At 51.2% G+C, this 27,899-nt stretch overlaps 14 protein-coding genes across 14 annotated transcripts; 3 read left to right on the top strand and 11 right to left on the bottom strand.

Annotated features, from left to right (window-relative positions):
• Positions 1–540: 540 nt before the first annotated feature.
• Positions 541–2,361, bottom strand: GT037_002531 (uncharacterized protein; the record flags this gene model as incomplete). The annotated part of the gene is made up of 1 exon (XM_038927578.1): positions 541–2,361. One exon carries the CDS (start codon positions 2,359–2,361, stop codon positions 541–543), a length of 1,821 nt encoding a protein of 606 aa, XP_038790870.1.
• A 923-nt stretch (positions 2,362–3,284) lies between these two features.
• On the bottom strand, positions 3,285–6,147 carry GT037_002530 (uncharacterized protein; the record flags this gene model as incomplete). Its single annotated transcript, XM_038927577.1, has 7 exons — positions 3,285–3,452; positions 3,565–3,748; positions 3,871–3,922; positions 3,995–4,218; positions 5,014–5,309; positions 5,361–5,881; positions 5,937–6,147. 7 exons carry the CDS (start codon positions 6,145–6,147, stop codon positions 3,285–3,287), a joined length of 1,656 nt encoding a protein of 551 aa, XP_038790869.1.
• A 758-nt stretch (positions 6,148–6,905) lies between these two features.
• On the bottom strand, positions 6,906–8,044 carry GT037_002529 (ribosomal protein l6; the record flags this gene model as incomplete). Its single annotated transcript, XM_038927576.1, has 7 exons — positions 6,906–7,034; positions 7,085–7,250; positions 7,437–7,498; positions 7,566–7,697; positions 7,752–7,759; positions 7,815–7,888; positions 8,034–8,044. The coding sequence occupies 7 exons, from the start codon at positions 8,042–8,044 to the stop codon at positions 6,906–6,908; spliced, it is 582 nt and encodes a 193-aa protein (XP_038790868.1).
• A 260-nt stretch (positions 8,045–8,304) lies between these two features.
• On the top strand, positions 8,305–9,052 carry GT037_002528 (uncharacterized protein; the record flags this gene model as incomplete). Its single annotated transcript, XM_038927575.1, has 2 exons — positions 8,305–8,830; positions 8,883–9,052. The coding sequence occupies 2 exons, from the start codon at positions 8,305–8,307 to the stop codon at positions 9,050–9,052; spliced, it is 696 nt and encodes a 231-aa protein (XP_038790867.1).
• A 418-nt stretch (positions 9,053–9,470) lies between these two features.
• Positions 9,471–10,635, bottom strand: GT037_002527 (rta1 like protein; the record flags this gene model as incomplete). Its single annotated transcript, XM_038927574.1, has 2 exons — positions 9,471–10,456; positions 10,524–10,635. Coding segments are annotated over 2 exons (1,098 nt in total), but the record flags the coding sequence as incomplete, so codon positions are not given.
• Positions 10,636–11,204: 569 nt separating this feature from the next.
• GT037_002526 (uncharacterized protein) lies at positions 11,205–11,726 on the bottom strand (the record flags this gene model as incomplete). Its single annotated transcript, XM_038927573.1, has 1 exon — positions 11,205–11,726. A coding segment is annotated over one exon (522 nt), but the record flags the coding sequence as incomplete, so codon positions are not given.
• A 215-nt stretch (positions 11,727–11,941) lies between these two features.
• On the bottom strand, positions 11,942–13,882 carry GT037_002525 (uncharacterized protein; the record flags this gene model as incomplete). The annotated part of the gene is made up of 3 exons (XM_038927572.1): positions 11,942–12,902; positions 12,953–13,701; positions 13,763–13,882. The coding sequence occupies 3 exons, from the start codon at positions 13,880–13,882 to the stop codon at positions 11,942–11,944; spliced, it is 1,830 nt and encodes a 609-aa protein (XP_038790864.1).
• Positions 13,883–14,521: 639 nt separating this feature from the next.
• On the top strand, positions 14,522–15,935 carry GT037_002524 (inositol hexaphosphate kinase 3; the record flags this gene model as incomplete). Its single annotated transcript, XM_038927571.1, has 3 exons — positions 14,522–14,583; positions 14,645–15,528; positions 15,835–15,935. 3 exons carry the CDS (start codon positions 14,522–14,524, stop codon positions 15,933–15,935), a joined length of 1,047 nt encoding a protein of 348 aa, XP_038790863.1.
• On the bottom strand, positions 15,857–18,034 carry GT037_002523 (uncharacterized protein; the record flags this gene model as incomplete). The annotated part of the gene is made up of 1 exon (XM_038927570.1): positions 15,857–18,034. The coding sequence occupies one exon, from the start codon at positions 18,032–18,034 to the stop codon at positions 15,857–15,859; it is 2,178 nt and encodes a 725-aa protein (XP_038790862.1).
• Positions 18,035–18,648: 614 nt separating this feature from the next.
• GT037_002522 (mfs general substrate transporter) lies at positions 18,649–20,569 on the bottom strand (the record flags this gene model as incomplete). Its single annotated transcript, XM_038927569.1, has 5 exons — positions 18,649–18,956; positions 19,004–19,502; positions 19,566–19,794; positions 19,848–20,197; positions 20,255–20,569. 5 exons carry the CDS (start codon positions 20,567–20,569, stop codon positions 18,649–18,651), a joined length of 1,701 nt encoding a protein of 566 aa, XP_038790861.1.
• Positions 20,570–20,995: 426 nt separating this feature from the next.
• On the top strand, positions 20,996–21,854 carry GT037_002521 (uncharacterized protein; the record flags this gene model as incomplete). Its single annotated transcript, XM_038927568.1, has 2 exons — positions 20,996–21,078; positions 21,125–21,854. The coding sequence occupies 2 exons, from the start codon at positions 20,996–20,998 to the stop codon at positions 21,852–21,854; spliced, it is 813 nt and encodes a 270-aa protein (XP_038790860.1).
• Positions 21,855–22,065: 211 nt separating this feature from the next.
• GT037_002520 (uncharacterized protein) lies at positions 22,066–23,411 on the bottom strand (the record flags this gene model as incomplete). The annotated part of the gene is made up of 4 exons (XM_038927567.1): positions 22,066–22,611; positions 22,660–23,077; positions 23,131–23,204; positions 23,259–23,411. The coding sequence occupies 4 exons, from the start codon at positions 23,409–23,411 to the stop codon at positions 22,066–22,068; spliced, it is 1,191 nt and encodes a 396-aa protein (XP_038790859.1).
• Positions 23,412–23,921: 510 nt separating this feature from the next.
• On the bottom strand, positions 23,922–24,389 carry GT037_002519 (uncharacterized protein; the record flags this gene model as incomplete). Its single annotated transcript, XM_038927566.1, has 1 exon — positions 23,922–24,389. One exon carries the CDS (start codon positions 24,387–24,389, stop codon positions 23,922–23,924), a length of 468 nt encoding a protein of 155 aa, XP_038790858.1.
• Positions 24,390–25,410: 1,021 nt separating this feature from the next.
• Positions 25,411–27,696, bottom strand: GT037_002518 (uncharacterized protein; the record flags this gene model as incomplete). Its single annotated transcript, XM_038927565.1, has 1 exon — positions 25,411–27,696. The coding sequence occupies one exon, from the start codon at positions 27,694–27,696 to the stop codon at positions 25,411–25,413; it is 2,286 nt and encodes a 761-aa protein (XP_038790857.1).
• Between the last annotated feature and the right edge of the window lie 203 nt (positions 27,697–27,899).

The following is a 27,899-nucleotide window of genomic DNA, read 5'->3' as shown; positions in this document are numbered from 1 at the left end:
CGAGCTTCTTCGTGCTACTCCGCCGTATTATGTGCGTAAATACACGTCTGATCGGATTGACTGGTAGAAACCTGACGTCTATAATGAGTTAGCTGGTCACCGTCTGGCAGCAGGTCCTTCAACTTCTATCTCTTAGGTTCTCTCAATCGTTGTTGGATCACGGAAACCCTAATCCTGCCACCCCATCCCACGCCACATTGTCATCTTCTTTCGTCTATCTACCACCGCTTTCCACGTTCAGTTCGCGGCAATATACTAGAAGTCTCCTCCAATAGACGTGCGATGAATACGGCTCACAGAGTTTGGATCAGACGTATCAGTAGACCAAGTCTGAACCGATACGATGGGAGCCCATAATCTTATCGTATGTGTGTGCGTATTTTGGCGAGCCATCTAATACTGGGTTCATAAGTGTAGGTAGCTCTTGCAAAGACGCCATGAGTATCTGGAAATACTCGAACCTTATGGGGAACCCTGATGTGGCGACTGTTTTTCGCTTTCTAGGCTACGCTTGACATGTGTCAAGTTCCAACCTTCCCACTACATCTCGTCATCGCGTTCTTGCATCTCCTCCCTTTCAGCTACCTCAGCCATTCGTTCTCTCACGCTTTCGTCCCTATCCCAAACTTTCCATCCCATGTGCGGTTTAAGAGCGTTAGCCCCTGGTCTTGGTGGCGAATTTACAAACGGACACTCGGCGGTTCCATCGCCATACAAAAAGTCGTCCACCTCCTCATTGACAAGCTGTGAGTATTGATGAGACAGCGGTGCCAGAACTGTAAAGCTTGGCTTGCTAATATTGACTTCGCCGTGGTAATAATCTCGTAGTTGCTCAAAGAGCCACGGCCAATCACATCCTGGACGCATCCGCTGAAAACAATCATGTAATGTGACGTTCTGCAAGTTTGGCGATGTGGTAAACATGTCTCTGAGGTCCTCCCCTGACAGCTTCACATTCCGCAGGGTGAGACATCGCAAGCGCGATCTCATGGCCTCAGGGATAGGATTGAATCGTAGAAAGAAGCGCCAAGACCGGCCTGATCTACTATCGTTGAAGCCAAGATCGAGATATTCGAGGTACTGTAGTTCTACCAGTAGAGACTTGAGATTGTTCAAGCCTTCTGGACTCATAAGATAGTCATTTGGAGGACTGAAAATCATTTTTAGGCGCTTCAAGCGTGTCCGCTGGAACATTTGTTTCGTAAGTCGGTAATTTTGTGAAGTTTCGGTGAGGAAGCAGTGGTAACAGGACCTTGCTTGGTGTTCAGATTCGACTATGAACTCTTCGATGTGCGGATCTGGCATGGCGAGTATAGCAGACACCACAACGCCGTAGTTCCTGTGTTCCGCTGGCAAGGGCTTTGCGTTCTTGGGCGGGTTGGCAGGACGAGGGTGCCATTGAGCAAACATATCCTCTGACTCCTGGTCGGACCGAAGCCATGGCCAGACAGCTGGTTTGCGGAAACCCAGAGGTAACGAACGATGATAGGGGGTATTGTATCGAGGCACGACATTCCATGCAGGCCAAGTGTCAGTCGTTAGCGTCATTCTTCTCACATTTGGAAAGCCATTCAGGGCTTGATGCAGTGCCATCGCATCGATTTGCTGTTCCACAAGCTCTTGTTCCTGGCGATACAGTTCCTGATATAACGCGTAGCTGTCTTCAATGCTCATCATTGTGGCATTCCTAGCAAGAACATCTCTTGAGAATTGATCATCGTATCGCAGAAGGATTTCCTTCGCAGCCTCAGTCAATCGACCATCCTGAAGTAAGTCTTCCATTTCTAATGGTCGGTAATCGGGATCACTATCACCATAGATCTCCATGGTTTCCTCAAGCCGACGTTCAATGGCTCTGGTAGTCTCTCTTTCGTCGGCGATGATTGCAGCACGAAATCCCTCCAACGTCGAATACTCCTTGAGCAAAGCATCGTCCCAGACGATCTCGCGCACACGGCCAGGGTATGTAGGATGGGCCAGAATTTGATGTAGATAGTCCAGATTAGCTCGATTTGGCGAGACGTAGATGCGATCTATGCGTAGATACACGCTGGATGCGAAGTGCTTGCTCACAAGCCGCAAACGCTTAATGTCGAGCTTAGAGATATGTTCGCATACGATTTCGAGTAGCTCTGCCGGCAAGTTTGTGATGGTCTTCTTATTCCGAGCCCCGCTTCCAAAAGCTTCAGGAAACTCATCACCAAACAACCCCTCCATGAAGCTCATCGAGGGCACATTGCTAGAACTCACGGCTGACACAGTCGAAACCCTTCGCTTTGTAACGCCAGCGCGGATGGATAAGCTAGGCTTGCGGCGTCGGGTCTTGGCAGGTGCAGGTCGTATCTGGAGGTTTGTGAACATCGCATTGATGTCTTTCTAGCTTGATAGACGGCTATCACAAGATGGCATATGCATGCGGATCTTGATGTTTTTGGCCCGTTGTGACGCTGGGTAAGGTTGGTGTGGTCTTCTCCTAGGTTGTGCGCATGAAACTTGAATCTGTACTAAGTATGCAGAGGTTTGAAATTGTATATAGAAATGTACATGCGATGTATAAGGAAGAGAAACGGGGTTTGATGATGCTCAAAGTACGGTGTCGGAAGACAAAGGTTTATGCTAAGGGTAGTGAAACGCCAGCGCTTGCAGCGCTACCAATGCAAGGCTACCTGCTCTCCGATTCGAGTGCAGCTGAGCGGGCACTATAGACAACTTTGCGCGTTGCGCGTGCTGTCTTTACAGAAGCGACAACCATTCGAACCACTTCATGAGCCAGACACGGTTTATGGGCCATGGAGGAAGTCATTTCAATCCGCGGGAACCCGCAACGTGCCTTCGCTTACAGGCAGCGTGGTGGAGAGCTGCCCGTAGTGGGGTGGGTCCCCAGCCAACGTCAGAAGCTTCACAACAACACCATAGCAAGATTCAAAAGGATCATTCACGATAGTCAGGTCTTCTCATTATGTTGGGTGCTTTCCAGCAACCCGAAAGAGTGCCCGAGAGCATACATGAGCAGATACTACCTTTCCAGCGAGCATCCCGCGAACGGTTCCACGACGCATATCCACCACTCCATAGCCACAGCAAGTACACCGTCTGCCAATGCAGGCATACAGTACACCAGCCACGCCATCACAGCAGACACGCTCGCTCTTCCCATATCGATATGAAGATTGACCAGCACCCGAGTGCATATCCATGCCCCGCACATACCGTTGCCGAAGCACAGAAGTATGACTGGGGCTGTGTGTAAAAGTCGAAGTCAGGGAAGGGGGCGAGTCGTTCATTTAGGAACCCTCCTCGCCCTCAGCCTTGTTCTTCTTCTTCTTCTTGCTTGAGCCGAACTCGTTCTTTACCGTCGGGACGGCCGACTGGTGGACGATAAAGCGGGTGTAGCACTCTTCTGGGTCCCACTCGAAGCCCATGAGGTACGGCTTTTCGAACTCGTCGTCTGCCTACAGGAGGGGGTCAGCTATGCTTCCACACACGGTAACCCTAGATGGTGCGGGGTATGAGAGGATCGCCAACGATGCTCGATGGTAAGATGCAATGAATGGGGATACTTACGCGCTTCTTGAACTGCTTGTGGATGGCATCTAGTGCATCCTTGATGGTGACACCTTTCATATTCCGTGCAGTGACTTCTAGGCCTAGCGGGAAGTGCAGGGCGATGGACTTGAGCTTGGGCTCAGTGAGTGGCATTTTCAAGACTGATGGGTCTTCGACAGTGGATGGTGACTTGTTCAGCTTCCTAGAGGTATTGTGTTAGTACGATGCAAGGTATCAGGGCTGACCCGGGCCATCCGGATGATGATGAGCTGCTGGGCGTTGTTGTCGGATGGTTCTTATCAACGAAACAGGAGGATCACTTACCAATTCAGCTTCTGGGTTTCGATTGCGATCTCAATCTTCTTGCCTTCCTTTTCTGTGCTCCTGTCAGCTCGCCTGCCCCTCACGCACGACCCCTCATCTGGGCCATTGTCATAGGAACACTCACCTAGATCCTCGATCCGGTAGACGTCAGCAGCCATGGAGCTGACTCTGCGGTGGCCCTTCTTAGCGGCGCCATCTTGGTGGTCAGTCAAAGAGTCGACCTTCTGAAGCGTGTTTTCTGTCTCTGCGGCCATTGTGGTGGTATGCAGTTGCAGCTGACTACTGGGAGATTGGGAAGGGTTGTAGATGATGAAAGAGCTTGGGAAGCTGTATGGGGATTGCTTAGAGCTATGGATAAGGGGTGAGAGTCTGAAGCACAGTGGAGGCTGTGGGGAAGAGCAAGAAGGGAGGGAGGGCGCAGCTTATGAGGGGCACAGTCTGTCGCCGGCAGGCACAGGAGACGGTCACTTGATCGATCACCACATTGTGGTCCAATCGAACCGGCGTGAGACGTGAATGGTCGAGCCAATGCGGGGAAGGGGAGCATCGCCCAGAATGCGGGGAAGGAACAAACGCCAACGGACGAAGCATGCGTGTACACCAGGTAGCATTGGCTCACAGCACAAGATATACTTTGAAAGCTAGCAATTGAGCCTCCTTCTTCGCACTTCGCCAACTCCAGCTATCTGCTTTCGTTGTACGGCTGTTTCGGAAGATCAGGTACGGTGGTGAGATAGATCGCGTGACCGACGTCATTGCGCTCGGCGACATTGACAAAGCGCGCATCGACGCGTATCATCTCAGCTTCGGGCCCTAACGCGGACCGAGTGTATCAGAGGTCCACTTGATTACTGCAAGGGCTCATGGTCCACGCGGAGGTACATGCCAACATCCGACTGGACTATCCGCCCCTCGCAAGACCATATGAGGCGGCGTACATGAGGCGCATGCAGCCGAACATTCAACTCTAAAATGAGTCAACTTGAAAAAGCAACATGGAAGATTGGAATAGCTCAACATCTCGTGTAGTAGTGTGCATCATTGTCTTGCTAGTCACTTGCGTGTACTCGTTCAGAGCTCATCGCGTGGCTTCTCTATGAATGTCCAACAATCTTAACGGGCTCGTAAAGCTCTTCGAGGTACTTCTCCTCTTCTTCAGTCAACTCTTTGCCCCTTGCTGCAAGTGCCTCATCCATCCTGTCTACACTGGAGAAACCGATAATGGGACTCGCAACACGCTTGTTGATCCATGCTAGCGCAACATGGCTCATCTTCCAGTCATGCTTCTTTGCGATCTCTTCGACACGGCCGATGATCTTCTTGTCACGCTCGTTGTTACCAGAGGTCTGATTGCCAGCCTTCTGTTCCCCTTCTGAACGAGTGGTCGAGCCGAATGCCGACGGAGGGCGAGCGAGATGGCCACGGCATAGTGGTGCCCACTATCGGCGGTTAGTGAAGGAATGACTTGATGCTCGAAAAGGGTAGCATACCGGAATAAGACCAACGCCAGTGTCATTACAGAATCGATTCATCTCACGCTCTTCCTCGCGATACAGCAGGTTGTAATGGTTCTGCATGCTGATGAATTTGGTCCAACCATTCTTCTCGGCAGTAAACTGCATTTGCGCAAACTGGACTGCCCACATGGAGCTGGCACCGATGTACCTGACTTTTCCACTCTTGACCAGATCGTGCAGCGCCTCCATGGTTTCCTCGAGAGGTGTATTTGGATCGTAGCGATGGATTTGTAGAAGATCGATATACTCCAAATCGAGACGCTTGAGCGATGCATTGACGGCGTTGAAGATTGCTTGCCGTGACAGACCACCTTGATTCACATAGTCTTTCAACTGAGGCAGCTCCGTGCCATACTGGATCGTACGTAGACCTGGATCTTCGCCAACGTAACCAAAGCACTTCGTGAGGATGACGAGCTTCTCACGAGGCAAGTCGTACTTCTTGATTGCTTTGCCAACGAGCTCTTCGGAGACGCCATTGGAATAGACATTGGCTTTGCAAGATATCAGTGAACTACGGCAAACGAGCGGACAGCCTATCGGACATACCGGTATCCCAAGTCGTAAGACCGCGATCGTACGCAGCTTTCAGTAGCGGTAGCGACTCTTCTTCTTCAATGACCCAGGGCTGCCATTTAGAGGAACCAATGCTCATGGCACCCAGGATAGGTACTGAGACCTTCAGGCCACTCTTTCCTAGGCGTTTGTATTCAGCCTTGGACTCCTGGAGGAGACCCTGCACATCGAGCTTATCCGGCATGGTCGCAAATCAGTGGATCGCTTGCGGATTGGTGTTTAGTGGGGTACTTGGGTTTCGCAAGGCTGTGGTGGGGCGAGCAACAGAGAGGCGTGAATGAATCACCACATGGTAAGGCGGCACGCACTTCATATACTCTGCAACGACGGCATTTTCTCCGTGTCTGCACCACATACTTCCCAATCGAGTACATAGCCGTCAAGGTCGGGCTTTGCGGCGATAGCTTCATCATTATCCCGGTGGTAGATACTGCAACGAGCCACGATGCGGGGTTCAGGCACGACGAGCCGCCGTGTACGTCATGTGTAAACATCACATCCGCGGACTGTCCAGCTGCCAAAAGAAGGAAGGATGTGCTTATCGGTACGTGTATATCAAGGGGTAGTTACAACGGTCATCACACCCATCCTGAGTTCAAAATGTGGGGCATGTTGTTTGCACAGGCAAAGCACTGGAAAGAGGCTAGGGGTTCTGAGATGAGCATCCAGCACAGATTGATTCGTCACCAAGTGCATGATAAGCCGAAGCTCGCCGTGGTGTTGAAGTTCAGATCGTTCATGTCTCTTGGCAAGTACTGATCTTATTGACTTCTCATCACCTCACACTTCATCGTGAATGTGCCGGCGCGATTCCATCAAGTCATGGTGGTATTGTTTGAACATCGTTTTTGATCTTAGACCCCCAGGCGCCAACCGCATATGATGCAGAGAAGTTCATAGATGCTCATTGCCCGTAAAGAAACCCGTACTCCCAAGAACCGTTTACGCGTCCTCGACGATGTTGCCGCGCTCCGACACGTACAGACCGTCCAAGAACTTTCGGATATCCTTGTTGCGGACCTTGCAGATTTGCTGAATGTCGGCGGCACCTTGGGAGACGTCCTCGAGCGACTGGATGATGTTAGCATTGGTTGAAATGGTTGTTGCACCGCAGTTCTTACGTTTCCGGACAGCTCGAGCTGATCCTTCTGGTTCTTCGACGCCTCAACCTCAACACCGGGCCTCATGACAACCCTTCGTACGAGCTTCTCGCCGATGAAGTTTCGGATCTCCACCTCCCAGCAGTCGGTCTCCTTGTTCTTCTCCAGGTTGACGTTGATGGGGAAACTGGGTGTGATGTTAGTCATGTCCAGCAATGTGCGCCTGACGCTCAGCATGAGCATATCCAATTCAAGGCTCCCAGCATCTCAACCAGGAGTCCTGCGTTGATTTGTCGGAGAGCCTGGAGAGCCGCGCCGGATGGGATATGCTCTGCGACGGGTTCGGGAGGGATGTGCGGCTGGTGTAACATACTGGGCATATACGTAGCGCATCTTGTACTTGTATCCCTTGGTGACACCGATGATCAAGTTGTTCTATTCCCAGTCAGCCCAGTCCTTCCATGTCTACCAGTGTAGGAATTCGAGGATGCGCGCGACGTACAATCAGGGTGCGGACAGTTCGGAGAGTAGCAACGCTCTTGCGGGCGCCGTGGTGGAGCTCGATCTTGATGACATTCTTCTTGGGGTGCGTGAAGCTGACCGCCAAGTGGCCGAGAGACTTTGTGAGCTTGCCCTGTAGAGTGTAAGAATCGGTTCGAGGTGGTCGAGGCTATCGCGATTGGCTTACTCGGGGACCTGTTGGAGATGTCAGTGTTGGATTCCTTATGCGTCTTCTATCGTGCGCACTCACCCTCAACAAGAACATTCCTGTTCTTGATGGTGACCTTGACGCCCTCGGGGATGGCGAGCTCTTCCTCAGAGTGGCTGTTTCGCACTTGTCAGCAAAAGTCCTGGATTCTGATGTTTGCCCGTGGTGGAATCTGCTTTCGAGGCGCCCATTGACCGGTCGGAAGCGGGAAAATCGTGCGATGCGGCGGTTTGACAGTCGTGTGCTCGGGGATAAACGTACATGTACTTCATCTTGACGGTTGCTGCGGGTTAGCGGTGTTGTCGAGAAGCTGAGGTCGAATTGTTCGAAATTGTGTGGGAGGCAGCGGAACAAAACGATAGCCGAGCCACCGGTCTAGCCCGCTTTTGTGCGCGCTAGCGCCGCCGTCTTCCTCGTCATGGCAAGAAGACCAACTTCATGCATTCCGAGGAGCTGCGACTTTAGCCATCGTAGTTTCCAGCGAGACTTGCAAGACTTGGAAATAATTCGTCGCGACAAGCCTACGGCCAGCATGGCATACGGAGACACACACATCGCCCAAACCCTGCTGCACCGCGCCTTCTCCCCCTCGACCGCAGAGTCGCATTATCACGAGCGCGTGCTGAAGCGGCCCCTTCACATTCGCGCAACCTCGCCTACACCCTCTGCACGCGCAGTCCGCCGTCGCGCCCTTAACGAGCTCAAACAGACTGCTCGGAAGCGCAGCAAGAACAAGCCTCGTCCACTGTCCGCTGCGAAAAAGCGTGCACTCTGCCTGAACGAAATTCCCAAGGAGCAGCAAAACTACGCCCTCTATGAGGGGTTGCACAACTTGTGGGCTGGCTACATGAGGGACGTGCTAGGCCTGAGCGATACTGCGCGGAGTGTCCTTGTCACGCCGAATTCGAGTGGACAACTGCTTGCGACTGCTGACATGCACGGCGCGCTCGTGACTGTAGTGCGAAGCCGATGTGTAAGTCGCGTAGGCTTGGAGGGTATCATCGTTCGTGACACAAGGTTCACATTCGAGATCATCACCAAGAACAACTCTGTGAAATGTAAGTCTAGCAAGCAAGACTTAGGTAAGTGGTAAGTATCTGACAAATTTAGCTGTCCCCAAAGAGCACACGATCCTCCGGTTTGAGGTGCCGCTTCTCGAGCAAGATGGGAAGACTCCCATGAAGCCACTTGTGTTTGAACTCAACGCGGAGCAGTTCCAGACAAGAGCGGCTGATCGCGCGAACAAGAAGTTCAGGATGCACTATCAGCCTGACATATGAAGGAGAACACACAACACTTTCTGGCCAACATCTCCCTTCTAGAGGGTATAAGCACTCCATCTGATATCCTAGAGATCTCGAAGCTGGCCCTGGCAACGATGACTGAAACTGCAACACCGCTCGAGACTCGGGTAGCAAGCCATGCAGGGCTGTGCGTCATAGACTGCATCTTGTTGCGCGTACGTTCTCAGGAACCGAGGAAAGTTTTTAATGAGAAGGAGCACAGAGATGCGAACAAGAGTTGATTGACAAGAACAGCTCTAGTGTTTACGAAGAAGCACAGGTCAAAAGATCTAATTGGGGTAGGCATACAGGTGTATCATTGAGCATGGTATCATTCCGATGAACCCTCAAAACGCCATCCCGCTAAATGCAATGGTATCATAAACAGCAACCCTTTCCGTCTCATGTCAAATTCCTATACGTTCGTTGCAGCCCTCTCAGATTGGAAATCCTCAGGTTTGAAGTTTCTCAACTCGGTGCCATGTCCACCGTTACCCCCATTCATCGAACTGATCTCATCCTTCTCTTTGACAGCCCTGCCCTTGTCCAACTTGCATCCCGTATAGCTTCTGGGTAGATAACGACCCGGATGCCACACAGCAAACACAACTAGCACAGCGAGTACTGGGGCGGCGTCAAACACCCAGAAGCACCATTCGTGGCTCTGCAGGTACAACAACCCATAGTTGCGATCATGGGGTATCTCGATAGTACGGTAGAGCGCTCGTAAGGCGATCAGGACCGAGGAGAGGTTTATCGTATATCCCAACTTGCGCCAAAGGTGCAGATCTCCCAAGTCATGAGCAGCCCAGTGCCGGCTAATGTAAAAGTACCGCATACTGATGATGGAAAAACTGAGGAAACACAGCACCTGCAGCACCAGCCCCAAAATGAGGATGATCCTGCCAGGTAGTGCTTGCCGTTCCGACGAAGCGATAGTACGGTTCCCTTGCGTATCTCGGTCGTATTGCCGGCTGATTTGACTCGCGCCCACAAGTTGAATGATGAAGCTGAAAAGGTCAAAGGACACAAAAGTGGCGGTGATGTATCTGGGAAAGCACCACAGCGTCTTGAAGTTGAGTGCGTAGGTTGGGCAGGAAAACCACACAACACGACTGAATGCAGTATAACACGCTGCAGCGAGGAAACTGGGCGCGAGCAGGATCATGAGCCAGGAGGCAAGGAAGGGTGACTCTCTGTGCTCGTCATAGGCAGATACCAGACGGCATATGAAACCCAGGTCGAGCATGACAATGGCGATGATGGCTGCCCAGAAGAAATACGCCTTGAGGCGGATGTACTGGTAAAGAGAATATGCAGAGACCAACAGTACGAGAATCGCCCCTGTTATGGCGAGAGGGTAAGACGGGTCATATATGTAAGGATTCAGGAAGTTTTGCGCTGTCATGAAAGTCAGCCGCCATGTTGTGCCATGTTATCTAGTCGCGAAAACTGGAGACGAACATACCATGTTGAGCCCGGTTCGGCAAACCCATGATTGATCGCGCTTCCAAGGCGGCGCTCGTAACTTGCATCCTAGCAGACACGTTCCGCTCCGCTCTGGTCCACCTCTTTTTAAATTCTGACCCAAAATCGTTTGTCGATCACAACAACCCGCAGCAGTGATAGTTTTCGCTCTTTCGCAATACCGAACCTTTGTCACTCATATCCTAGTCGCAGTAATGGAGCAAACACCACAACGTCGTTGTAAAGCAGCACCCTCGTCGCAAAGGCGCATAGTCGAATAGCCAGAAAACAAACCCAGCGGGAAAAGGCGAAGCCAGAAATCAAAAGCCCGACGGCGGTAACGCACGTTTTACCCAGCAGCCCACCTGCGTTCTCCGCTTGCTAAGAGCACTCAAGGCTCTTGGCAGTCCCTTGCCCTTTCCACTCCGCACGCGCGTGTAGCAATCAACCTTTGCTGCGCGTCCCTTTTCCTTGTCATCCTCTCCCACGTCCCCATCTCGTCTCACATGCGTTGGCTAGGTACAGCCGGGTAACTTGCGACAGATCAGTCTTTTATGCGAGACAGGAACGGGTAAACCGGTGCACTGCACCATGCGATCCGTTTGTGCAGCCAATATTCACCCGCCATACGCGTACCTGCCTCTGGCATGTGTAGTACAGTACGCAGGCCTACTTCCCTCTTTTACTCTCTGGGTTGCTTGTGGGAGGACCGCGTCACGAATCCACGCACATCATCCGGCGGCGTGGCCTTGGCAAACCAACGAAAGCCATGGCATGTGTCTCTGCCAAGATGTTGGCAATAGGCTCCCTCGCCGAAGTGTCCGTATATCGGGGTATCGCGTCTTACCATATCGTAGGGCGTGCACTGGGTGTGGTGTTGAAATATCGTCCAAGTGTCTTCGTGATGTTTAGTCGTTGCCGGCCAAGAGTCAACCCCGACGCAGGTGTAAGTCGTGGCATTGCTTCGTTGCGCGATATTGTTATCGGATATTTCGGCCTCAACACTGTATGCTTTAGTTGATCTTTGCGATGTTATCCTTGTTAATGGCCTGCAGGACGCTGGTATGAAACTGAGGCGTGGGAATATGGCGCAGGCGCTTGTCAAACATAGCGTACAGGCGCGTCCTGGCAGCCTGCGCAAGCGGAAGAAGACACCCCCTTCGCGATCGTTGCAACTTGTCGCGCACTGAGGACGCAATTTCCGCTGACCTTGGAATACGTGCGTCCACGGCAAATCTTACCATGTTTGGAAATACATCGTGACTTTCCCCTTCTGAAATCTTACTTCCCAAACCAAAACATTGTCAATTTTCCATTGTCCTAAGCGGCTCGGCACGAGATCAGACTACGATATTCTGGACTACTGTTTCACCAAAGTCCTGCCACGAAAACACATCGGCTCGTCCCTCGACTACTTTTCTACTCGTCGTCAAAATCGTCATCGGAAGCATCTTTACCCGCGCTCGCTTTGTTCCCTCCAAGGATCTCAACCTCGTCCTCGTCCTCGTCCTCGTCGAGACCCAAGCCCTTCTTCAACCATCGCACTTCCTTTGGCTTCCTCTCCATCCACAGCTCGTTTGGGATCCAAGTGTAGAAGCTACACATAGTCTCCTTGATGTCGTCGAGAATGGTGAGACCACCAGAAAGGAGCAGGATAGTGGCATCCATCTTCAGGCCCACGAAGCAGTCCTCAAGAATGCTCTCCTCGATCCAAAACTCGTACTCTTTGCCATTGCCAGCTTTCCGTGGCTTACCATTGGGGTACTTGGTTTTATCCTTGGGTAGATCGTAGTCGTCGCAGTCGTCCGTGTGCCAGGTCTTGCAGGAAAGCTTACCGAGGGGTCCAAGCTGTCCAAGCTTATGTTTGAAGGCCTCACTCTGCTCTGCATATGCAGACTTGGTATCGTTGTCGGGAAGATTGATGGCAGTGACCTCAAGGTAGGCAGTGTCCTTGCCGAGAACTTTTAGCTGCCCAGACTCAAACATGTCATATTGCGCCTCCGAACCCAGAACAGCGATGCCAGTGCCGAACTTGATCCTAGCTTCTTCGTCCCGGATACCAATTTCCACAACCGCCAGGCCTTCCTTCTTCAGATCCTCCGCCCAGGACTTGTTACCAGTAAACATACCAGCCTGGGCACCACCGAATAAGACGCTAGCAGATTTGTTGAAATCTCCGGGCAGGGCAAGACCTAGAGAGTTGACTTTTGGAAGCTCCTGCTCAGCCTGATCGCAGATTTGAAGTGCAGTGGCCATCTGGTCATCGAACTCGGGACAGACACGGTGAAAGCGAAGATACCCGAGGAAGGAGCGGGGAACTTGGCAAGCATTCTTGATAGCATACGACGCATAGCCATAGTGGGCGGGATACCAAGATGATCTGTTCCAGTCAGTATCGTGTCAGTGGAGCAAAGGGTAAGATGAACCTACAGGAAGGCTTTGCAGAGAGCTACAAAATCTACGACCCACTTGTTCTCATTAGAGCGGTCCCAGGGTACATTGTGGACAGCGAGAGCCCTTGCAAGTTCCTCAGGACCCATCTCATTCATCTCGTGCTTGGAAAGCCCTTGATACATGCGAGGACCAGACTCTACTCCGCCGAAGCGCATGAGCTTGTTGAAGACATGTGCATACATTTCATGCATGCGACGCTTCTGCTTGAAGCGCTGGATGGCGATCTCGATACGTTCGACAAACGGTTTGGTCAGAGCGTACATCTCTTCTTCCTCGGCAGCTTCCACAGGGGTGAGAACAGGCTCAATGTAGGCCTTCTCGAACCCAGTAGCTTTGAGCATATTCTTAGACACCCCTTCGGGATACTTTGCCTTTGTTTGGGGCAGTAGTGGTACTGGATACTGAGCCGGCCGCTGCGCTTTCGCCTTTCGAGAACCTGGGGCGTAAGCAATATCGTCGTCATCTTCGGTATCGAAGTAATCTGGATCGAGGATATTCTTTCCAGTCAAAGGTACCTTACGCTTGATGGTCTTTCCGTCAGCAGACACTTCCAGAAAGGCGCTCAAGCGGAGAGCTGCAGTAACGAGGGTCTTGGGCTTGTATTGGCGCATTCTCTGGAAACCGCGAATGCGACTGATCGAGACGGGGAGATTCTCGCGTCCACCACAGCACTGTAGTAGGTGTTTGTCTGTGGGAAGGTTTTCGTCGGAGAAGTAGAACTCCACCTTGGAGGGAGATTAGTGTGACCGCATGACTGACCAAAAGATCGGAGACTGGTAAACGTACTTGACGACGAATCTCTGCACCATCTGGATGGTCTTCAATGGCAGAGGTAGCAGTACTGTTGCTAGAGGCTTCATTGGTAGGTCCTGCATGCACAATAGGTGCTGTGATCGCGGTCGCCATATCTGCTGCTTTCTGCACTGGGTATTGGAAAAGATGGAATTGATGTGCTTAGAGAGGAGAAAGGGGTGCAATGGGCAAGGATCGTGTGTAGAGAGTTGATGCCGTGGTGAGGCGACAACAAACAGTGCCTTCGAGATGGTGGGTAACTGCGTTTGCATCTTGAGGTAAGAGCGCACGAATGCCCAAGACTGGCCGTCGCAACTTCCGATTCCGAGTATCTCGTACTCTCACTCGCTTTTACGGTGAGTCCATGCCCAGTAATTTGATTTTTGCGCATTGAAGACTAAGTCAAGGTGAGATGGTGGTTCTTGCTAGCGGCGATGAAGGACAATCGGTCAAGGTATGCAGCGATGGTATCTGTTGCAGTAACTTTCATGATGGGCCTCTAAATGGGGAATAATAAGAACAAAATCTGGATGGCATAACACATAATCTTGAAGTCGTACAAAACCAATGGATTGTGCTGGATTAGCGCGAATCGTGATACCCTGGATGACGGCATTGGCTGACTCGCAAAGGACCCTGAAACCCATGTCGTGGGGCTTACAGCCTGCATACCATGTATCTTCCACCTGAACACCAACCACGCGTACGAACACGTTCACAACATAGCAAGACTCGCTATACAATCCGAAAACCATGGCAACCAAAGCATATGACGCGTCTAACCTGAAAGCATATGGCAGTGCTGCTGCTGGTCAGTAAGTGCCTTGTTGCCTGCCGCCTGTCAGCCTCCCCGCCCATACTAACACCACAACCCAGCGATGGTGTCCTCAGCGACGAGTCTGGTGGTGTAGTAGTAAAGCCCTGCACCCTTGCAGAGATCAACTTCTACGAGTCCCTCACCGAACATCCGGACCTCGCGCGTCACCTCCCCACCTTCATGGGCCAACTCTCCCTCTCAGCCGACCAAGCCGCCGCTACCGAGTCGGTCGAAAGCGGCACCATACAAACGGCCGACGGTACAATTGAGCGTTTGCATGGCAAGAAACTCGCTACAGATCTTCACATCGTGCTAGAGAATATTACACATGGGTTCAAGAAACCGAATGTTCTGGATCTGAAGCTTGGCGCGCAGCTGTGGGATGAGGCTGCGAAGCCAGAGAAAAGAGCGCGTCTTGATGCCGTAAGCAAGGAGACCACAAGCGGCAGTCTAGGGTTTAGGATAGCGGGTATGCGCACGTACAAGGGTAGTGATGTACCCGACATCCCCGAAGACCTGAAGGAGTATGTGGAAACGGACAAGGAAGGCGGATACTGGGTGTACAACAAGATGTATGGACGTAAATTCAGCGCTGAGAACGTGAGTGAAGGCTTCACAGACTACATCTTCCCTGGTGCAAAGTCAGAAGCAGAGCTCGATCGGGCGAGGGAGGTGCTCGCCTACTTTCTGGGAGAGGTCAAGGACATCCAAGAGGTTTTTGAAAGCAAAGAGAGCAGGATGTACAGCGCAAGCATACTACTGGTATATGAGGGTGATGTAGACGAGTATGCAAACACCAAGCAGAAGCTACGATCTGCACATCCGGAAGACGAGGATGAAGACGATGAAGAGACTCTGCCTAAATTGGCCGAAGTCAAGATGATTGACTTTGCGCACGCGACATGGACACCAGGGCAAGGGCCGGATGAGAATGCGCTGCAAGGTATGAGGAGCACGGCAAAGATATTGAAAGAGCTGTTGGACAAGGCGCAGCATGACTAGAGGCAAATGAATACTTCATTCGGTTGAAGTGCAATGCGTAGACGAAGTATATCTTTGAGTACAGCTCCGACGTTTTGGTCAATCAAACCATTGTCCGTCGACCTCTTATTGTTTCAACGGTTTTGGTTTTTAAGCAAACCACCTAGAAAGCCAGCGCACTGTCGCCGAGGATGATGATTGAACACGTGGCACTTATACTATCATAATCCCTCTCCACGTAGAAGCAAATGTGGAACATGTGTCACAGACACGATCATTGATAGAGGCAATCAGATTCCCAGTAGTGTCTCTTCCCAATCACCCACTCCCTTCATCAACGAATCAAAGAACGCCGCATCTACACCCTGAAACGTCCAGTCATTCGTTCCTGCGGTCAGTCCAGGATAGTGTTGTGGCGTATTGAAGATCGCATCAGAGGATGTCAATCCAGACTGCAGGGTCTGAAAGTTCTGTGTGTTGGGCTGTGCTGCAAGGAGGTCAGATGATATATTATCGCTAATGTCCGGACCAAAGGTGGAAAAGACATTATTCTCGACAGCCATCAGGTTTGAGGACGACGGGCCAAAAAGCATGTCAGCACCAGGAGCCTGCTGACTCGGCCCCTCTTTCGTGATGCCTTTTGTACAAATCTTGATAATTCCAAAATATGGTATCGAGAGCTGAAACTGCTCGCCGCAGCCCTCCTCAAGCCGATCGACAGTGCTCTCACCAGTATGACTCGACCCACGTGCAGCGTCGCTTTCGATCTCGAGCAAGCTCCGAAGCTGCTCAGCACTTTTGCTTGTGAGGGGTTCGTTCGTCTGCGTCGAAACCAGTTCCAATTTTTCGATAAGCTGCTCGACCATGGCGCGGTCACCGGGTCGTTGATGTACTAGAAAACTATGATCTTTCCAGCGACAGCTGTCTATGTGCGCGATCAGAATCGTCATGCCGGCCATGAGCGCGAAGAAGTCGGCTGTGTGACAAGACTGGGTCGAGATTGGTCGAAAATTTTGGAACGCGACAAATCTTGTAAGAACGTCTCTGGCCGCATTGATACAGGTTATCTTGGCGTACATATGAAAATCTGAATCCTTGCCGCAATGTAAGAGGAAAGGCAGGTGCAGAAGATGAAGCAAATTGTACTGGTAAAGCTGATCTCGAAGCCGCATGAGCTCTTCAAAGGCTTCTTTAGTGCTTGGTTGCAGTCTAGTGAAACTTGGTGCAAGCCAGTATTTGTCAGGAAGGGATTTTGTCACGTTCTGGAGGTCGCGATCCAGTTTGCGGGTAGCCTCGATGTTTTGATGCGGATCTCCTCGGTTGCGGTCAACGATACCACGTGCGATGAGTGTATGTGCTCGATCGATTTTGCAGCTCAGGCTCTCTCCAGGGACAGGGATCTCCATGTTCGTAGTCTGGCCTCCATGGGGCAGACCGAGCATCAGGCTTAGATAGCTGTCCATATGAACAATTCGAAACCATAGGAATTTTGGACCCACCCTATGCTTATTTTCTAAGAAACTGATCGGTGGAGGGTTGGGTGTATCCAACCTCATCAACTGCGCAAATACCATGGCTCTTCTGAAAGCTATCCACGATCGCCGAAGGTTGCCGGCGTTGGATTGGAAAATGGCTTCGTATATTATACATTCCAGCCCTTCGATACAGCCTACTAGTTGATCGTTGGTGATGACCATGCGAACGGCCGTATCCACCATGCGCACAGCGAGAGCATTCGGGTCTCCAGATAGGCGATCGGCTCCGTTACACCGGAAGTACTGCAGCATGAGGGCTAGGATAAGCATATGCCTGGCCATAAGAACTGGGGGTGTAGTAGAGGCGTCGGGGACCGTGGCCAATTCGTCGACAATGTCGAATGATTCGTGCTCTAAGAGGTTGCTGGATCCCGTGAGACATTTGTAGCTATACAAGGTCGCGTTGCGGTCCGATCTGCACAGGAGATCGAGGTCTCGCTGAGCAGGAAACGTTTGACGTAGGCCGATCGAGATGTTTTCACCGTCTTCTGCCTGCAGAGGGTTTTGTTCCGGTGTTAGTACAGCAGAGCCGGGTGTCGGAAGTTGCACAAAGTCGATTGCTGCTGAGTCGTGTCTTAGGTCTTCTGACCGCGCAAGTAATGCTTCGGCTCTTCGCAGGCGCTCAAGAAGTTGTTCATAAGAGAGGCTAGGAGCTGGATAGGTCCTGTTGACCCCATCGCCGGAACGCAGCGGTGTTGATGACGGGCTGCTGTCGTCCTCCTGAAGAAGGACTTCATCCGGCTGGTCCTGGCGAATACATGGCGCGTTTCGACGACGACAAGCTACACATACTGTATCTGATGTTGCATCGAATGTGCATTTCACTTTCCGCTTTTTGCAGTCCCAACAGCTTGTCGTGCCCTTTCGAAGTTTGCGCCGCTTGCTGGGAGGCTCAAAGCTGCTCATGTCGGTGTCATTGACAGCTGGTCCCATGGCAACCAACGCTAGCCTGATTCGGTGGCACGTACGATTTCTCCACTCAAGGAGAGTAATCCGAAGTCTGGCAGAATTACGCTAGTGAGGGTGTGATGAATCTTGCGATGGAATTGAATGCGAAATTGTTGATACGAGACGAGTTTGACACCTAGGTAGTACGGGGGACAGCGACCGAGCCACCTGCAGCTCGGCGGAAGAAGCCTCGGACTCCGAGCATGTCGCTAAGAGACCAGCGAGAATGGGAAATGTGCCTCTGGGTCTGGAGGCCTGATGTGTACGGCAACGGTCATTGGCTGTTGAAAGGCCAATCACACAGCAGCACAAGGTCTGCCATGCAAACGAGCCAACGCAGACATAGGCGTATTTTTGGCTGTACGAAAAGGCCTCAGTGGCGTTTTGTGAATTGATCGACATCTATACTTTTCGAGACTAATCTTAGAAGGTTGTAAACATTACAAATGACACACAAATGTGGGGGGACGCTACCTGCCCATGTAGCTAGGAGGGAGAACCTCCTTGAAATACAATCTATGTTCCTCGATAGGCAACGAAGTACTAAACAAATGCCATCAACGTGTCCTTCGACCCTAGCAAGCCCCCGTGCTTGAAGATTACGCAGCTCCGGCCTGAACCTTCTCCATGTTGAGCTTTTTGAAGGGTGTAAGTGCGGCAGCTAGGACCGCTACACCCGCCAAAGCGATCGCAATAGCGAGTGCGACTTTTATTCCTGCCATGTATGCCACCACAATGCCAGGTATATCTTCGGTACTGAATGTCTGTCGAAGCTGAGTAGCTCCAGTTCCGATTACCGCTTGCGGATCCACGTTTGGTGCTGTGATCGCAAGTGTGGTAATCATGCGATTTACGAAGCCGGACTGGGCAGCGGTCAATGAGAATGCGCCGCCGATGGTTTGGAAAACTACAACACGTTAGTCCTTTTCATTGGTATATGTTTTTCGGGCGTACAAAAGACTGTTGCCGTCGCCGAGGACATGTCCTCTATGGTTGCGTTGGCCTGAGCTGTATTGATGGCCATCTGAAAGCCCAAGCCCACTGCGATACCATAAAGAGCCTGGTATCCTATCCATTTGCCTAGTCCAGTGCCGATGTCAAACGTATACATCATACCAGTAGCGATAGTCGCTAGGATAGCACCTGCATTCATGAAAGGTGCAGCGTAGCCCGTCTTCGATACAACACCACCACTGATGATGCTGCCTATCACCATTGCGAGGACCAAAGGAAGGTTGAGTACACCCGAGTTGATTGCGCTTCGGTTGTCAACGCTCTGGAAGTAGATCGGCAGATAGTACAGTAGTACAAGATACGCCGACGAATAGAAGAAGATGAAAGCGGATGGCTGCCATAGGGTGCGCTCGCGGAGAAGACGGGGTGGAAGCATCGAGCGCTCGCCATTGAAGATCTCCCATACGATGAAGGTGATCAGAATGGCCACGAAGCCTACCTAACATACGGATATACAAAGTCAGTATATGTCTCAAATTCAGTTTATACAGTAACAACTTACCAATAGACCGATGACAAGACTGCTGCCCCAAGGCTTCTTCTGGCCACCGTTCTCGAGTGCCAGGATGTACGCGACGATGCCGCTCATGACAAAGGCGATGCCGAGAGGATCCATTTGCAAAAACTTCTCTTTCCAAGTCGCTTTGACGACGACGACTTGCGGTGGGGTCTTGTAGGTGAACAATACCAGGGCGCCAGAGGCCCCGCCGATAGGAAGGTTTATGTAAAAGCTATGCCATCATCAGTTGGTGAGTAGAACATTTATGGTAACGTGCCTACATACCACCATCGCCAGCTCACCGTGTCTGCAAAGACACCTCCCAAAAGCGGACCGACGACGCTAGATAGACCGTATACTGCACCAACAAGGCCCATAAGAGCTGGTCGTCGTTTTGGCTCGGCAGACAATGCAGCCATAGTGAACGCACCCGTTACTACAGCGGCAGAGCCGACACCAGCGATTGCGCGACCCACGACGAACGTTGTCGAGTTCTGAGCCACGGCACAGACCAAGCTTCCAATCTCAAAGACGAAGATGGCCCCGAGGAATGACCACTTGAGCGGAAAGTATCGGTAGAATTTACCAGATGCGGATTGGAAACCACCAAATGTCATGAAGTACGCGGAGCCATACTAGAGTAAGTTAGAACCATGGCATTCGAGTCCATATCACTAGAGTATTAAACTCACCCAAGAGACCATGTTGAGGCCCTGAAATTCATCGGTGATCTTGGGAATAGCAGTGCCAATGATGGTCATGTCCAGAGCAGTAAGGAATACTGCACACAGTACAGCGACCAAGATGGGAACTAGCCGCATGCCACTAGGATACTCCTCTTGAATTTTGTTGGTTGCTTCGTCGTGAGTAGATCTGATCTCCTCCATATCCTGCTTGTACTGCTGCTGTTCCTTCTCTTCCGCGAAAACATCCGGTGTGGTAACACCACTAGTATACTGCGTAGCTGTATCAGACGCAGCTGATGTTTTGGTTCTATGCAAGTCCATTGTATGTGTTTGTGGTAGTTGAGCTTGCGGAGTATAGTCAATATCTGTATTATAAATGAAAAGATGTCGTGGTAACAGCTGCCTGGAAGTTGATAAACAATGTATGCGAACTCCTCATACATATACTATCCTATAGAGGTAAGCATCCGTAATATCTGTGACCGATCCGAGGTCTTGGCACGCTCTTCCTCCGAGCGCTTCGGAGGATGGAGGTGAGTATTCTTCATTCCGCCGAGATGCGCCAAACAATCCCAATTTCGAATATGGGTTGTATTCGGAGAACGCGTCTTTGCACCGCGCAGAACAGCGACCAATACCACGTGGTAAGAGCAACATGAGACTGGTGGATGGAGGCGATTAGTCAGCACTCCATTGGGTTCGGAAGAGACACTTGTTCCACTTCGCATCACCCTCATTTCGATAGCCATGTCGCAATCCTCTCCATCAAAGGTGCTCCTCCCACTATACATTTACCCACAAGTCGGCGCATGGGATCCTCTTTACACAGCGTAGCTTCCCCCTGCTATTAACCTTTTTTTCACTGATCTCTCTCAGCGTCGCCGCAAATCCGTGTGTTCGATTTGTCGTCATCATCAATCCGGATAGTGGGCCAGGTGCAGCACCGTGGTGGCCGAATGAGGACTATGTTCGGGAAATAGCACGGCTAAATGCATTGCCGAATGTTACGACCTTGGGCTATGTACGGGTAGCCTATTGCAGACGACCGGTTCAAGACGTTCTAGAGGACATCGAAACATACGGTAGAAGAGCCAGAGAGGACGCCCGTTTGAGGGTCGAAGGTATCTTCGTCGATGAGACGGTGAATTTGTACACAGAAGAGGCTAAGAAGTACCTCGATGCTATCGATCGCAGAGCGCGAACTCTTATTGGTGTTGTCGAGAACAAAATGGCAAGTCTGAACATTTCCTTAAACAAGACTGAGCAATCCGAGCTGATAACACCCAAGATGGTTCATAATCCTGGTACAGCAGTCAGCGCTGAGCTTGCGGCACCTGGACCCGAGATCACGGTGGTTGTAGAGACATCCTACGGGGAATTTATGACCGAAGGATACCAGGAGTGGCTTTCTACCTCGCCGTACAAGCGTGCTCGAACTGCGTACATAGTACATTCTGTTCCACAAGGAGAGGTGAAGGCTCTAACGATAGCGCTTTGCGAGCGAGCAGAGTATCTGTTTGTAACAAGTGCGTTCTGCGGCTTCTACGAGAGTTTCGCTGGAAGCTGGCATGAATTTGTCGCATCGCTAGCGGAGCGGCGAAAGTAAACACATTGGACATCTTGGACATCTGTAGAGTTGTGGAGCAATAGACTGAGAAACTGTAAGTAGAACATAAAGCTCCACAAATCCTCTTCTCGTGAGTAGATGCTCTATGCTGTCGACATGGTCTCACAGCACGAATTCGTCTGGTGCCGCGGTATCGTGGGCTTTTCGTACATCTGGAGAATTTCAGGACCCCACTCTTGGATGTGTTCCGTCAGCGCTGTGATGCTCTACACTGGAGCGTGGTGTCTTGCTCCTGTAGGGCCTCCTCAATAGTAGCCCAGATCCTACATCGGTTCCAAAAGCCGTCAGGTACATCAAGTAGACGGTCGTCGCATCCACTTATCGAAAAGCGTTTCGTCGCAAGAAGCTTTGCAGCAACTTTCCAATCCCATGATGCAGTCGGATCTGAAAGCGCTGCATTAGGATTAGATAGATGGTGCTCGATCCACTTCGTGTCTAGATCCCAAATATGCGGATGGAGGCTTCCGTCCCGAAGACTGTTTCGCCAGAACACAGAGTCGAGCGGAATCCGCAGAGCGAGTGCTTTCGATGTGCGATGTAGTGCGATGACGGATTGTATTGGTAGATAGCTGCAGATAGCGTCCATCATCTCTGTTGGAAGGCGCTCCAGTCTCTGGGGTTCACGTGTTGCTTTCAACACATACTCTGGCTCGTCTCTTCTACGTGGCGAGCTTTGTAATACCCTTTGAACAAAGGACGCAGTACTTTTCCCTTCGATGGGGTCGGTATAAAATTTCTACGTATCATCAGTGGTCCGTTTCAGAAACGTACTGTTGCACCTTACATCATATTTACCACCCCACCAATCCAGTCTGCTCAAAGCTAACACGCTTCTAGCACCATATTCCGAAGAAAAGGAGCATAGATCAAAGATGTCGTTTGATGTCTCGTTTGATTCGTCTGGGCAGCATTTCCGTTGGTCGAAGCGAGTACTCAGTAGTCGATACAATATCTTGAGAGTGGGTTCTAGTCCAACCTCCCTTTTTGTCGAATAACGATGCTCTATAACTCTACAACTCGTCACGATGCATCCCTCATGCAATGGAAACAATGTTCCATGGTCGCCTGTGTAGGAAAGAGCGTCGAACCAGATATCATCTTGTCCAGCGTCGTCGACAATCCGAAAGTAGCCCGAACCAGTCAAGCTGAAGGATGCGATTTCTGAGAGGTAAATGTCGGGCAGTCCGGAAACGTTGACCGGGCTTCTCGGAACTTTAGCTGAAGAAGAAAAAGAATGAGCGTGGCCCCTTCTTACATCGACCCCTCGCTGGCTACCATGTGTTCGGCCACGTCGGCCATGCTACCAAGCAGACGAAGGTTGTTCAACCACTGTGTTTTGTTTTAAATTAATATTTCGCAACAGCTTCCTCGGGGATACTTTACCTGAAACCGGATGTCTTTGGGATCGATGTTGTATACATCGCCTTCGATATCGAATGGGCTGCCACATACGACGCAAAAGGTTCCTGCCTCCATGGCATATCGAGCGTCGCTCTTCCAGACCTCTTCGACCTTCGAAGAATGTAGACCGCCCATGTTAGCACCGTGCGATCGGATTGTAGCAGGTGCGGATCTAGAGGGCGGCCGAGGTTATTGATCCGCAAGATGATAACGCCCCGTTCCATTCACCTAATCTAGTCTGACAGGAGGCTGATTTCGCGTCCCGTTGAACGAATGCTGTCGAAGCAGATGTGAGACGCCAGATTGGATGTGTGACACTGGATAGGTCCGTCGTGATGGATCGATGACGGTAGTCCATTCTGCCGTAACCTAAGGAGGCATAGCGCTTCTATAGCGCTCCCCACCACTTCCGAAGCGGCATGAGATGGCTGACTAGTGGTGTTCTTGTCCTACAAATAGAGGGATGTTTGTCATACGCGCGTTTGTGTGAACGTTCATTATTGGTTTGGTTTCGCAACCAAGAACGTTCCTCTTCATCAACGATGGCGTGTGCACGGAGCCCGGAATTCCGACAAGCACATCCGAAGCGGCGGAACACCGCTTATCATGCGACTTGTACAATTAGGTAGTCTCTATGAACTCGACTCATTCTTTGTATATCATATACTCGCGACCATAGTCTTCCTCCTCCACGGACAGGTCAGAAATGTCGTCCGTTACTAACTGAGCGCTATTCCCAATCAGTCCTGTTAACCAAGGATACATCTCTGGCGATCTTATCTCGTTCGCCTCTGCGTGGTGGAACTCAGACACGGACCTCTCGCCTGGCTCAAGCACATACTTATGCCCAGCCCAACGTATGTGAGGCTTTTCAACGTATGGACGCCAACCATGGGATTTAGTCTTTATGGGATCAGGTATCTCTGTGACAGATTCAGTTCTGATGAGTGTATCCTCCATATCTGATCGATCGTCCTGTATTACTGGGTCAAGCGTCATCCGCACAAGCTTCTGAAGACCCTCATCCTGAAGGGCGATGTAGAAAACTTTCAGTGCAGGTAGTGTCTGCTTTTGGGGCAAGACCAAATCTTTGACTTGTTTATAATTCGGCATTGGGAACCAGGTACCAGCGGCTTCCTCTGGTTACCTCAAGAGTATGAAGCGAGGTATTGTTGATGACGTGTGTCTGTCAAAGAGGATGTAGGCCATGGCATATCCTCGTTATAGGTCACTGTAAGTATGGTCAATTCGGAGACTCCGTGTGAAGGCAAATGCCAAGGTAGTAGGCTTTTGTACAAGTCCATCGGAATGCTATGCAGTTGTCAATGCGAAGGTACCAAGTCAGCGTATGTCTCACATGCATTTCGAGCTGTCACGATCTACCACAAGTATGCGAAGATTGAGAGTAGGTCTAGCATAAGTGCGACTAGTGCATCTTCATATCCAGCACATATGTTCTCACACAAGATAAGTTCGTGCAGGCGCGCCCCAGAACTTGACCTTTTCTTGACGAGTTCTTTGTACCAACTTTGCTCATGCCTGTTGGAGATCGTAGCCGTTTAGTGTTATGGCTCCGAAAGGGGGGTTTCGGTCCGATTGGTAAGGCATGAGGGTTGGAGAGCACTACTTGGACCCTAAATCAGTACAAACTTGACTACTCCATGCATTTGGAGATGCTTATAGCCTTGTCTTGAAATTGTCGCGTGTCTGTAAGAGAAACTTCCATGACGCGTTGCTGATTTCATGCTAGCGTGGCATTGTCGCGTCCCGACGCTTCGGCAGCCGAGATGACTGCGCGTCATCAAACTTCAGCTTATCGTCTTCACAGGCGGAGGTCCAGGGAACAATGTCGCAGTACATCACGGCAATTGTCTGCTATCAGCTTGAATTTTTCTTTTCATTTCTTATCTTCTGTTTCGAGCCACCTTATGTGTCTTCCTCCAACCTGCCATCGCCCAGCACTCGCGGAAGCAATTCGCAATCGAGAGTGTATGTGTATGAGGTCCGATAACCTTCATGTCCCACCACCAGGATGACAGCCACAGAAGCCCAACGTGATCCAAGAATGCATAAAGCTACCCAAGGCCGAAGGACCAGCACAACTATCGCGTGGCGTTTTGATGGCAACGCCCTCTTAGATCCATTTCTCGAAGCTGCGGCGGTCATCAGGCGCATGCATTCCATGATATCTCTCGTGGTATCGTGTATCACTTCCTGCAGTCGTATTCTGCACGCCCTGGCCATCTGTCGCTCTGCTGAAGTCATCCATCTCGTAGGAACCACCGGGTGCATCCCTCTTCTTTTCCGCACCAACTCGACCTCCTACCGGCGTTCCCCTGCGCTCCTCTCTACGTGGAAATAGATTTGCGTTGTACGTCTGTAGCCTGGTACCGCTAGGGCTCGCGGTTCTATCGCGTCCTAGCAAAAGCGATACGGGAGGCGGCTGAGTCAAATCTTCGGCTGAGCTGTTCAGAGAGTTATGTCTGAGTACGGAGCGAATATTTTCCTTCGAAACGATACGGGCTATACTGCGATCGGACTCATCGCGCACAAGTTGCTGAGGACGGAAACCGCTGACATAATCCTGGGTACAATTCTGTCGCACGGAACTCTCAGAGGGAACGGACGGAATAAGCTCGTCCATCCCCGGCCATGCTGTTGCTTTAGGCGGAGAAGTGCCTGGCCAAGGAAGAGGCTTAGGTATCTGCCTGAGATGGCTGTCCTTTACACCAATTCGAAGATCGCCAGAATACGGAGCTGGTTTGATGGGAACGGGTAGCCTTGTAGCTGGCTTTGCAGGCTGAATGCATTGCGGTTCATCAGTAGCGCCTTCACGTACAGTGTGAAGCTTCGTCAACGAGATCTCGTCATCCCAACCGCTACCTTCATAGCTGGGCACCCGCACATCTGCGCAAGCCCTGCTTCCTAACACCTGTGGTGCAGCCCGCTCGTCATGTTGGTACTGACGGGGTAATGGTTGCGGTACGGCACCCATCTGGCCCTTGGACGAGAACTCTGACACATCTGCATCATCGTGTGTTTGTCCGGTCTGGGGGTTGTGTGACAGGCTAGAAGAATCTAAGTGATGGGTCGAAGTGAAGACGTTTTGCTTGGATGGCTTGTGCTCTGGATTGGGGCGTGGCCATGGTGTGACTAAGGTCGTATTGGAAGATTCCAATGAAGCAAGACTCATGCAACTCTCACCTAACGAGAGGTCTCGGGGGCTAGACGCACGGTGAATTGGACCTTCACCATGGATATGGATTTGCCGTGTTCCACCGTATGACGGACTCTTCGGCTCTTCCTTTGACGCCGTTCTGGACACGCCACGAGACAGCGAGCGACGAATACTACCCGGGTATCTTCTGATCGGGCTTTCGTTACCGTCTCTGTTTCGTTTGTTGTGGTGTTCGGTGGGAGAGCTCTTCTTCATAGGGCTTCGACTACCGTGCCGGTTCACCATCTGGGGCTGCAAACTCTTCACTTCACCATTGGTTTCCGCGGCCTTCCTACGGTCTGCTCGTGCTCGTTGCTCATTCAACCACTCCTCCATCTTGTGTTTGAACTTAGGTCGCTCAACCAAACCGCCGTACTGAGGATACACGTCGCGAAGCTCCTTCTCGGTGTCGTCGTAGTGCTTTCGTGTAAGCATGCCGGCCCCTTCAACACGCTTTTGGAATGTAGCGCCATCATCGCCGATGACTTTCTTGGGTAAAGAAATGATTCGGTACGGAGTGGGCGATATCGGGCTTCCCTCAGGTACTATCACATTGCCCTTTGGGAATGCAAGACCAGATGGGCATCGTTCTTCGATGTAGAGTGCAAGGCGACCGTAGTGTCGTCGGCCTCTGACGCTGTAGGAAGTACGGACTGCGTCAATGATCGGTACGAACACCGCTTCCCAGGCAATGCATATGTTGCAAAGCTCAAAGTAGTCAAAGCCCCATGGGTTGCGTGATTTACCAACCTTGAATACCTGCAGCAGCCAAGCGAAGAGATGCTTCTCGTACGCCTGCACATTCCAGTTGCTCTTGTCGATCACACCATGAAAACTGGAGTCAGTTGTGTACTCCCCACTGTACTTGTTCGCACGTGGATCGTAGCGGCGTATCCCTTCATCGAACTGTGTATAAAACCACAATAGGTCTGTGCGCGAGATTCCATCCTTCCGGTCTTCTCTAGTTATCGTTGTCGCACGAGGCATTGCATCCGGTCGCAACAGGAAGATCGAATCGCGGAACACAGCCCACGGCTCTAGAAATGCAGTAGTTGCGAGAAAGCGCTCTTCGAGGTTGTCGAGGCCGGATAGTTGCAACAAGGACAGTGCTTGTTTGAGCTCCGGAGAGATCATTTCCCTATCGCCGCGTGCAAAGAAGTCGCGTAAGTTCTTGATCCCTGAGTTGGACGGGGAGTGCGCCATCTCGACTTCGATCATGAGCGCGTCAATCACGGCTTTTGGTCGTGGTGATGGTCAATCTGCGTTGCTGCTGTTTGGTAAGGAGTAACATCTCTAGCGCCGTTCTCCTGCCGAGAACAAGATCTTTAGCCCTCTATTAGACCTCAGTGAATGCGACTAGATGCGGAGTATAATCAAGTGACAATAGTATGAAATCTGGTGGCAGC

The sequence above is a fragment of the Alternaria burnsii genome (assembly GCF_013036055.1).
Source record: "Alternaria burnsii strain CBS107.38 chromosome Unknown 750, whole genome shotgun sequence".
Taxonomy (NCBI): Eukaryota; Fungi; Ascomycota; class Dothideomycetes; order Pleosporales; family Pleosporaceae; genus Alternaria; species Alternaria burnsii.
Note: the sequence above shows the minus strand (reverse complement) of the source record. Positions and strands in the feature narration are given on the sequence as shown.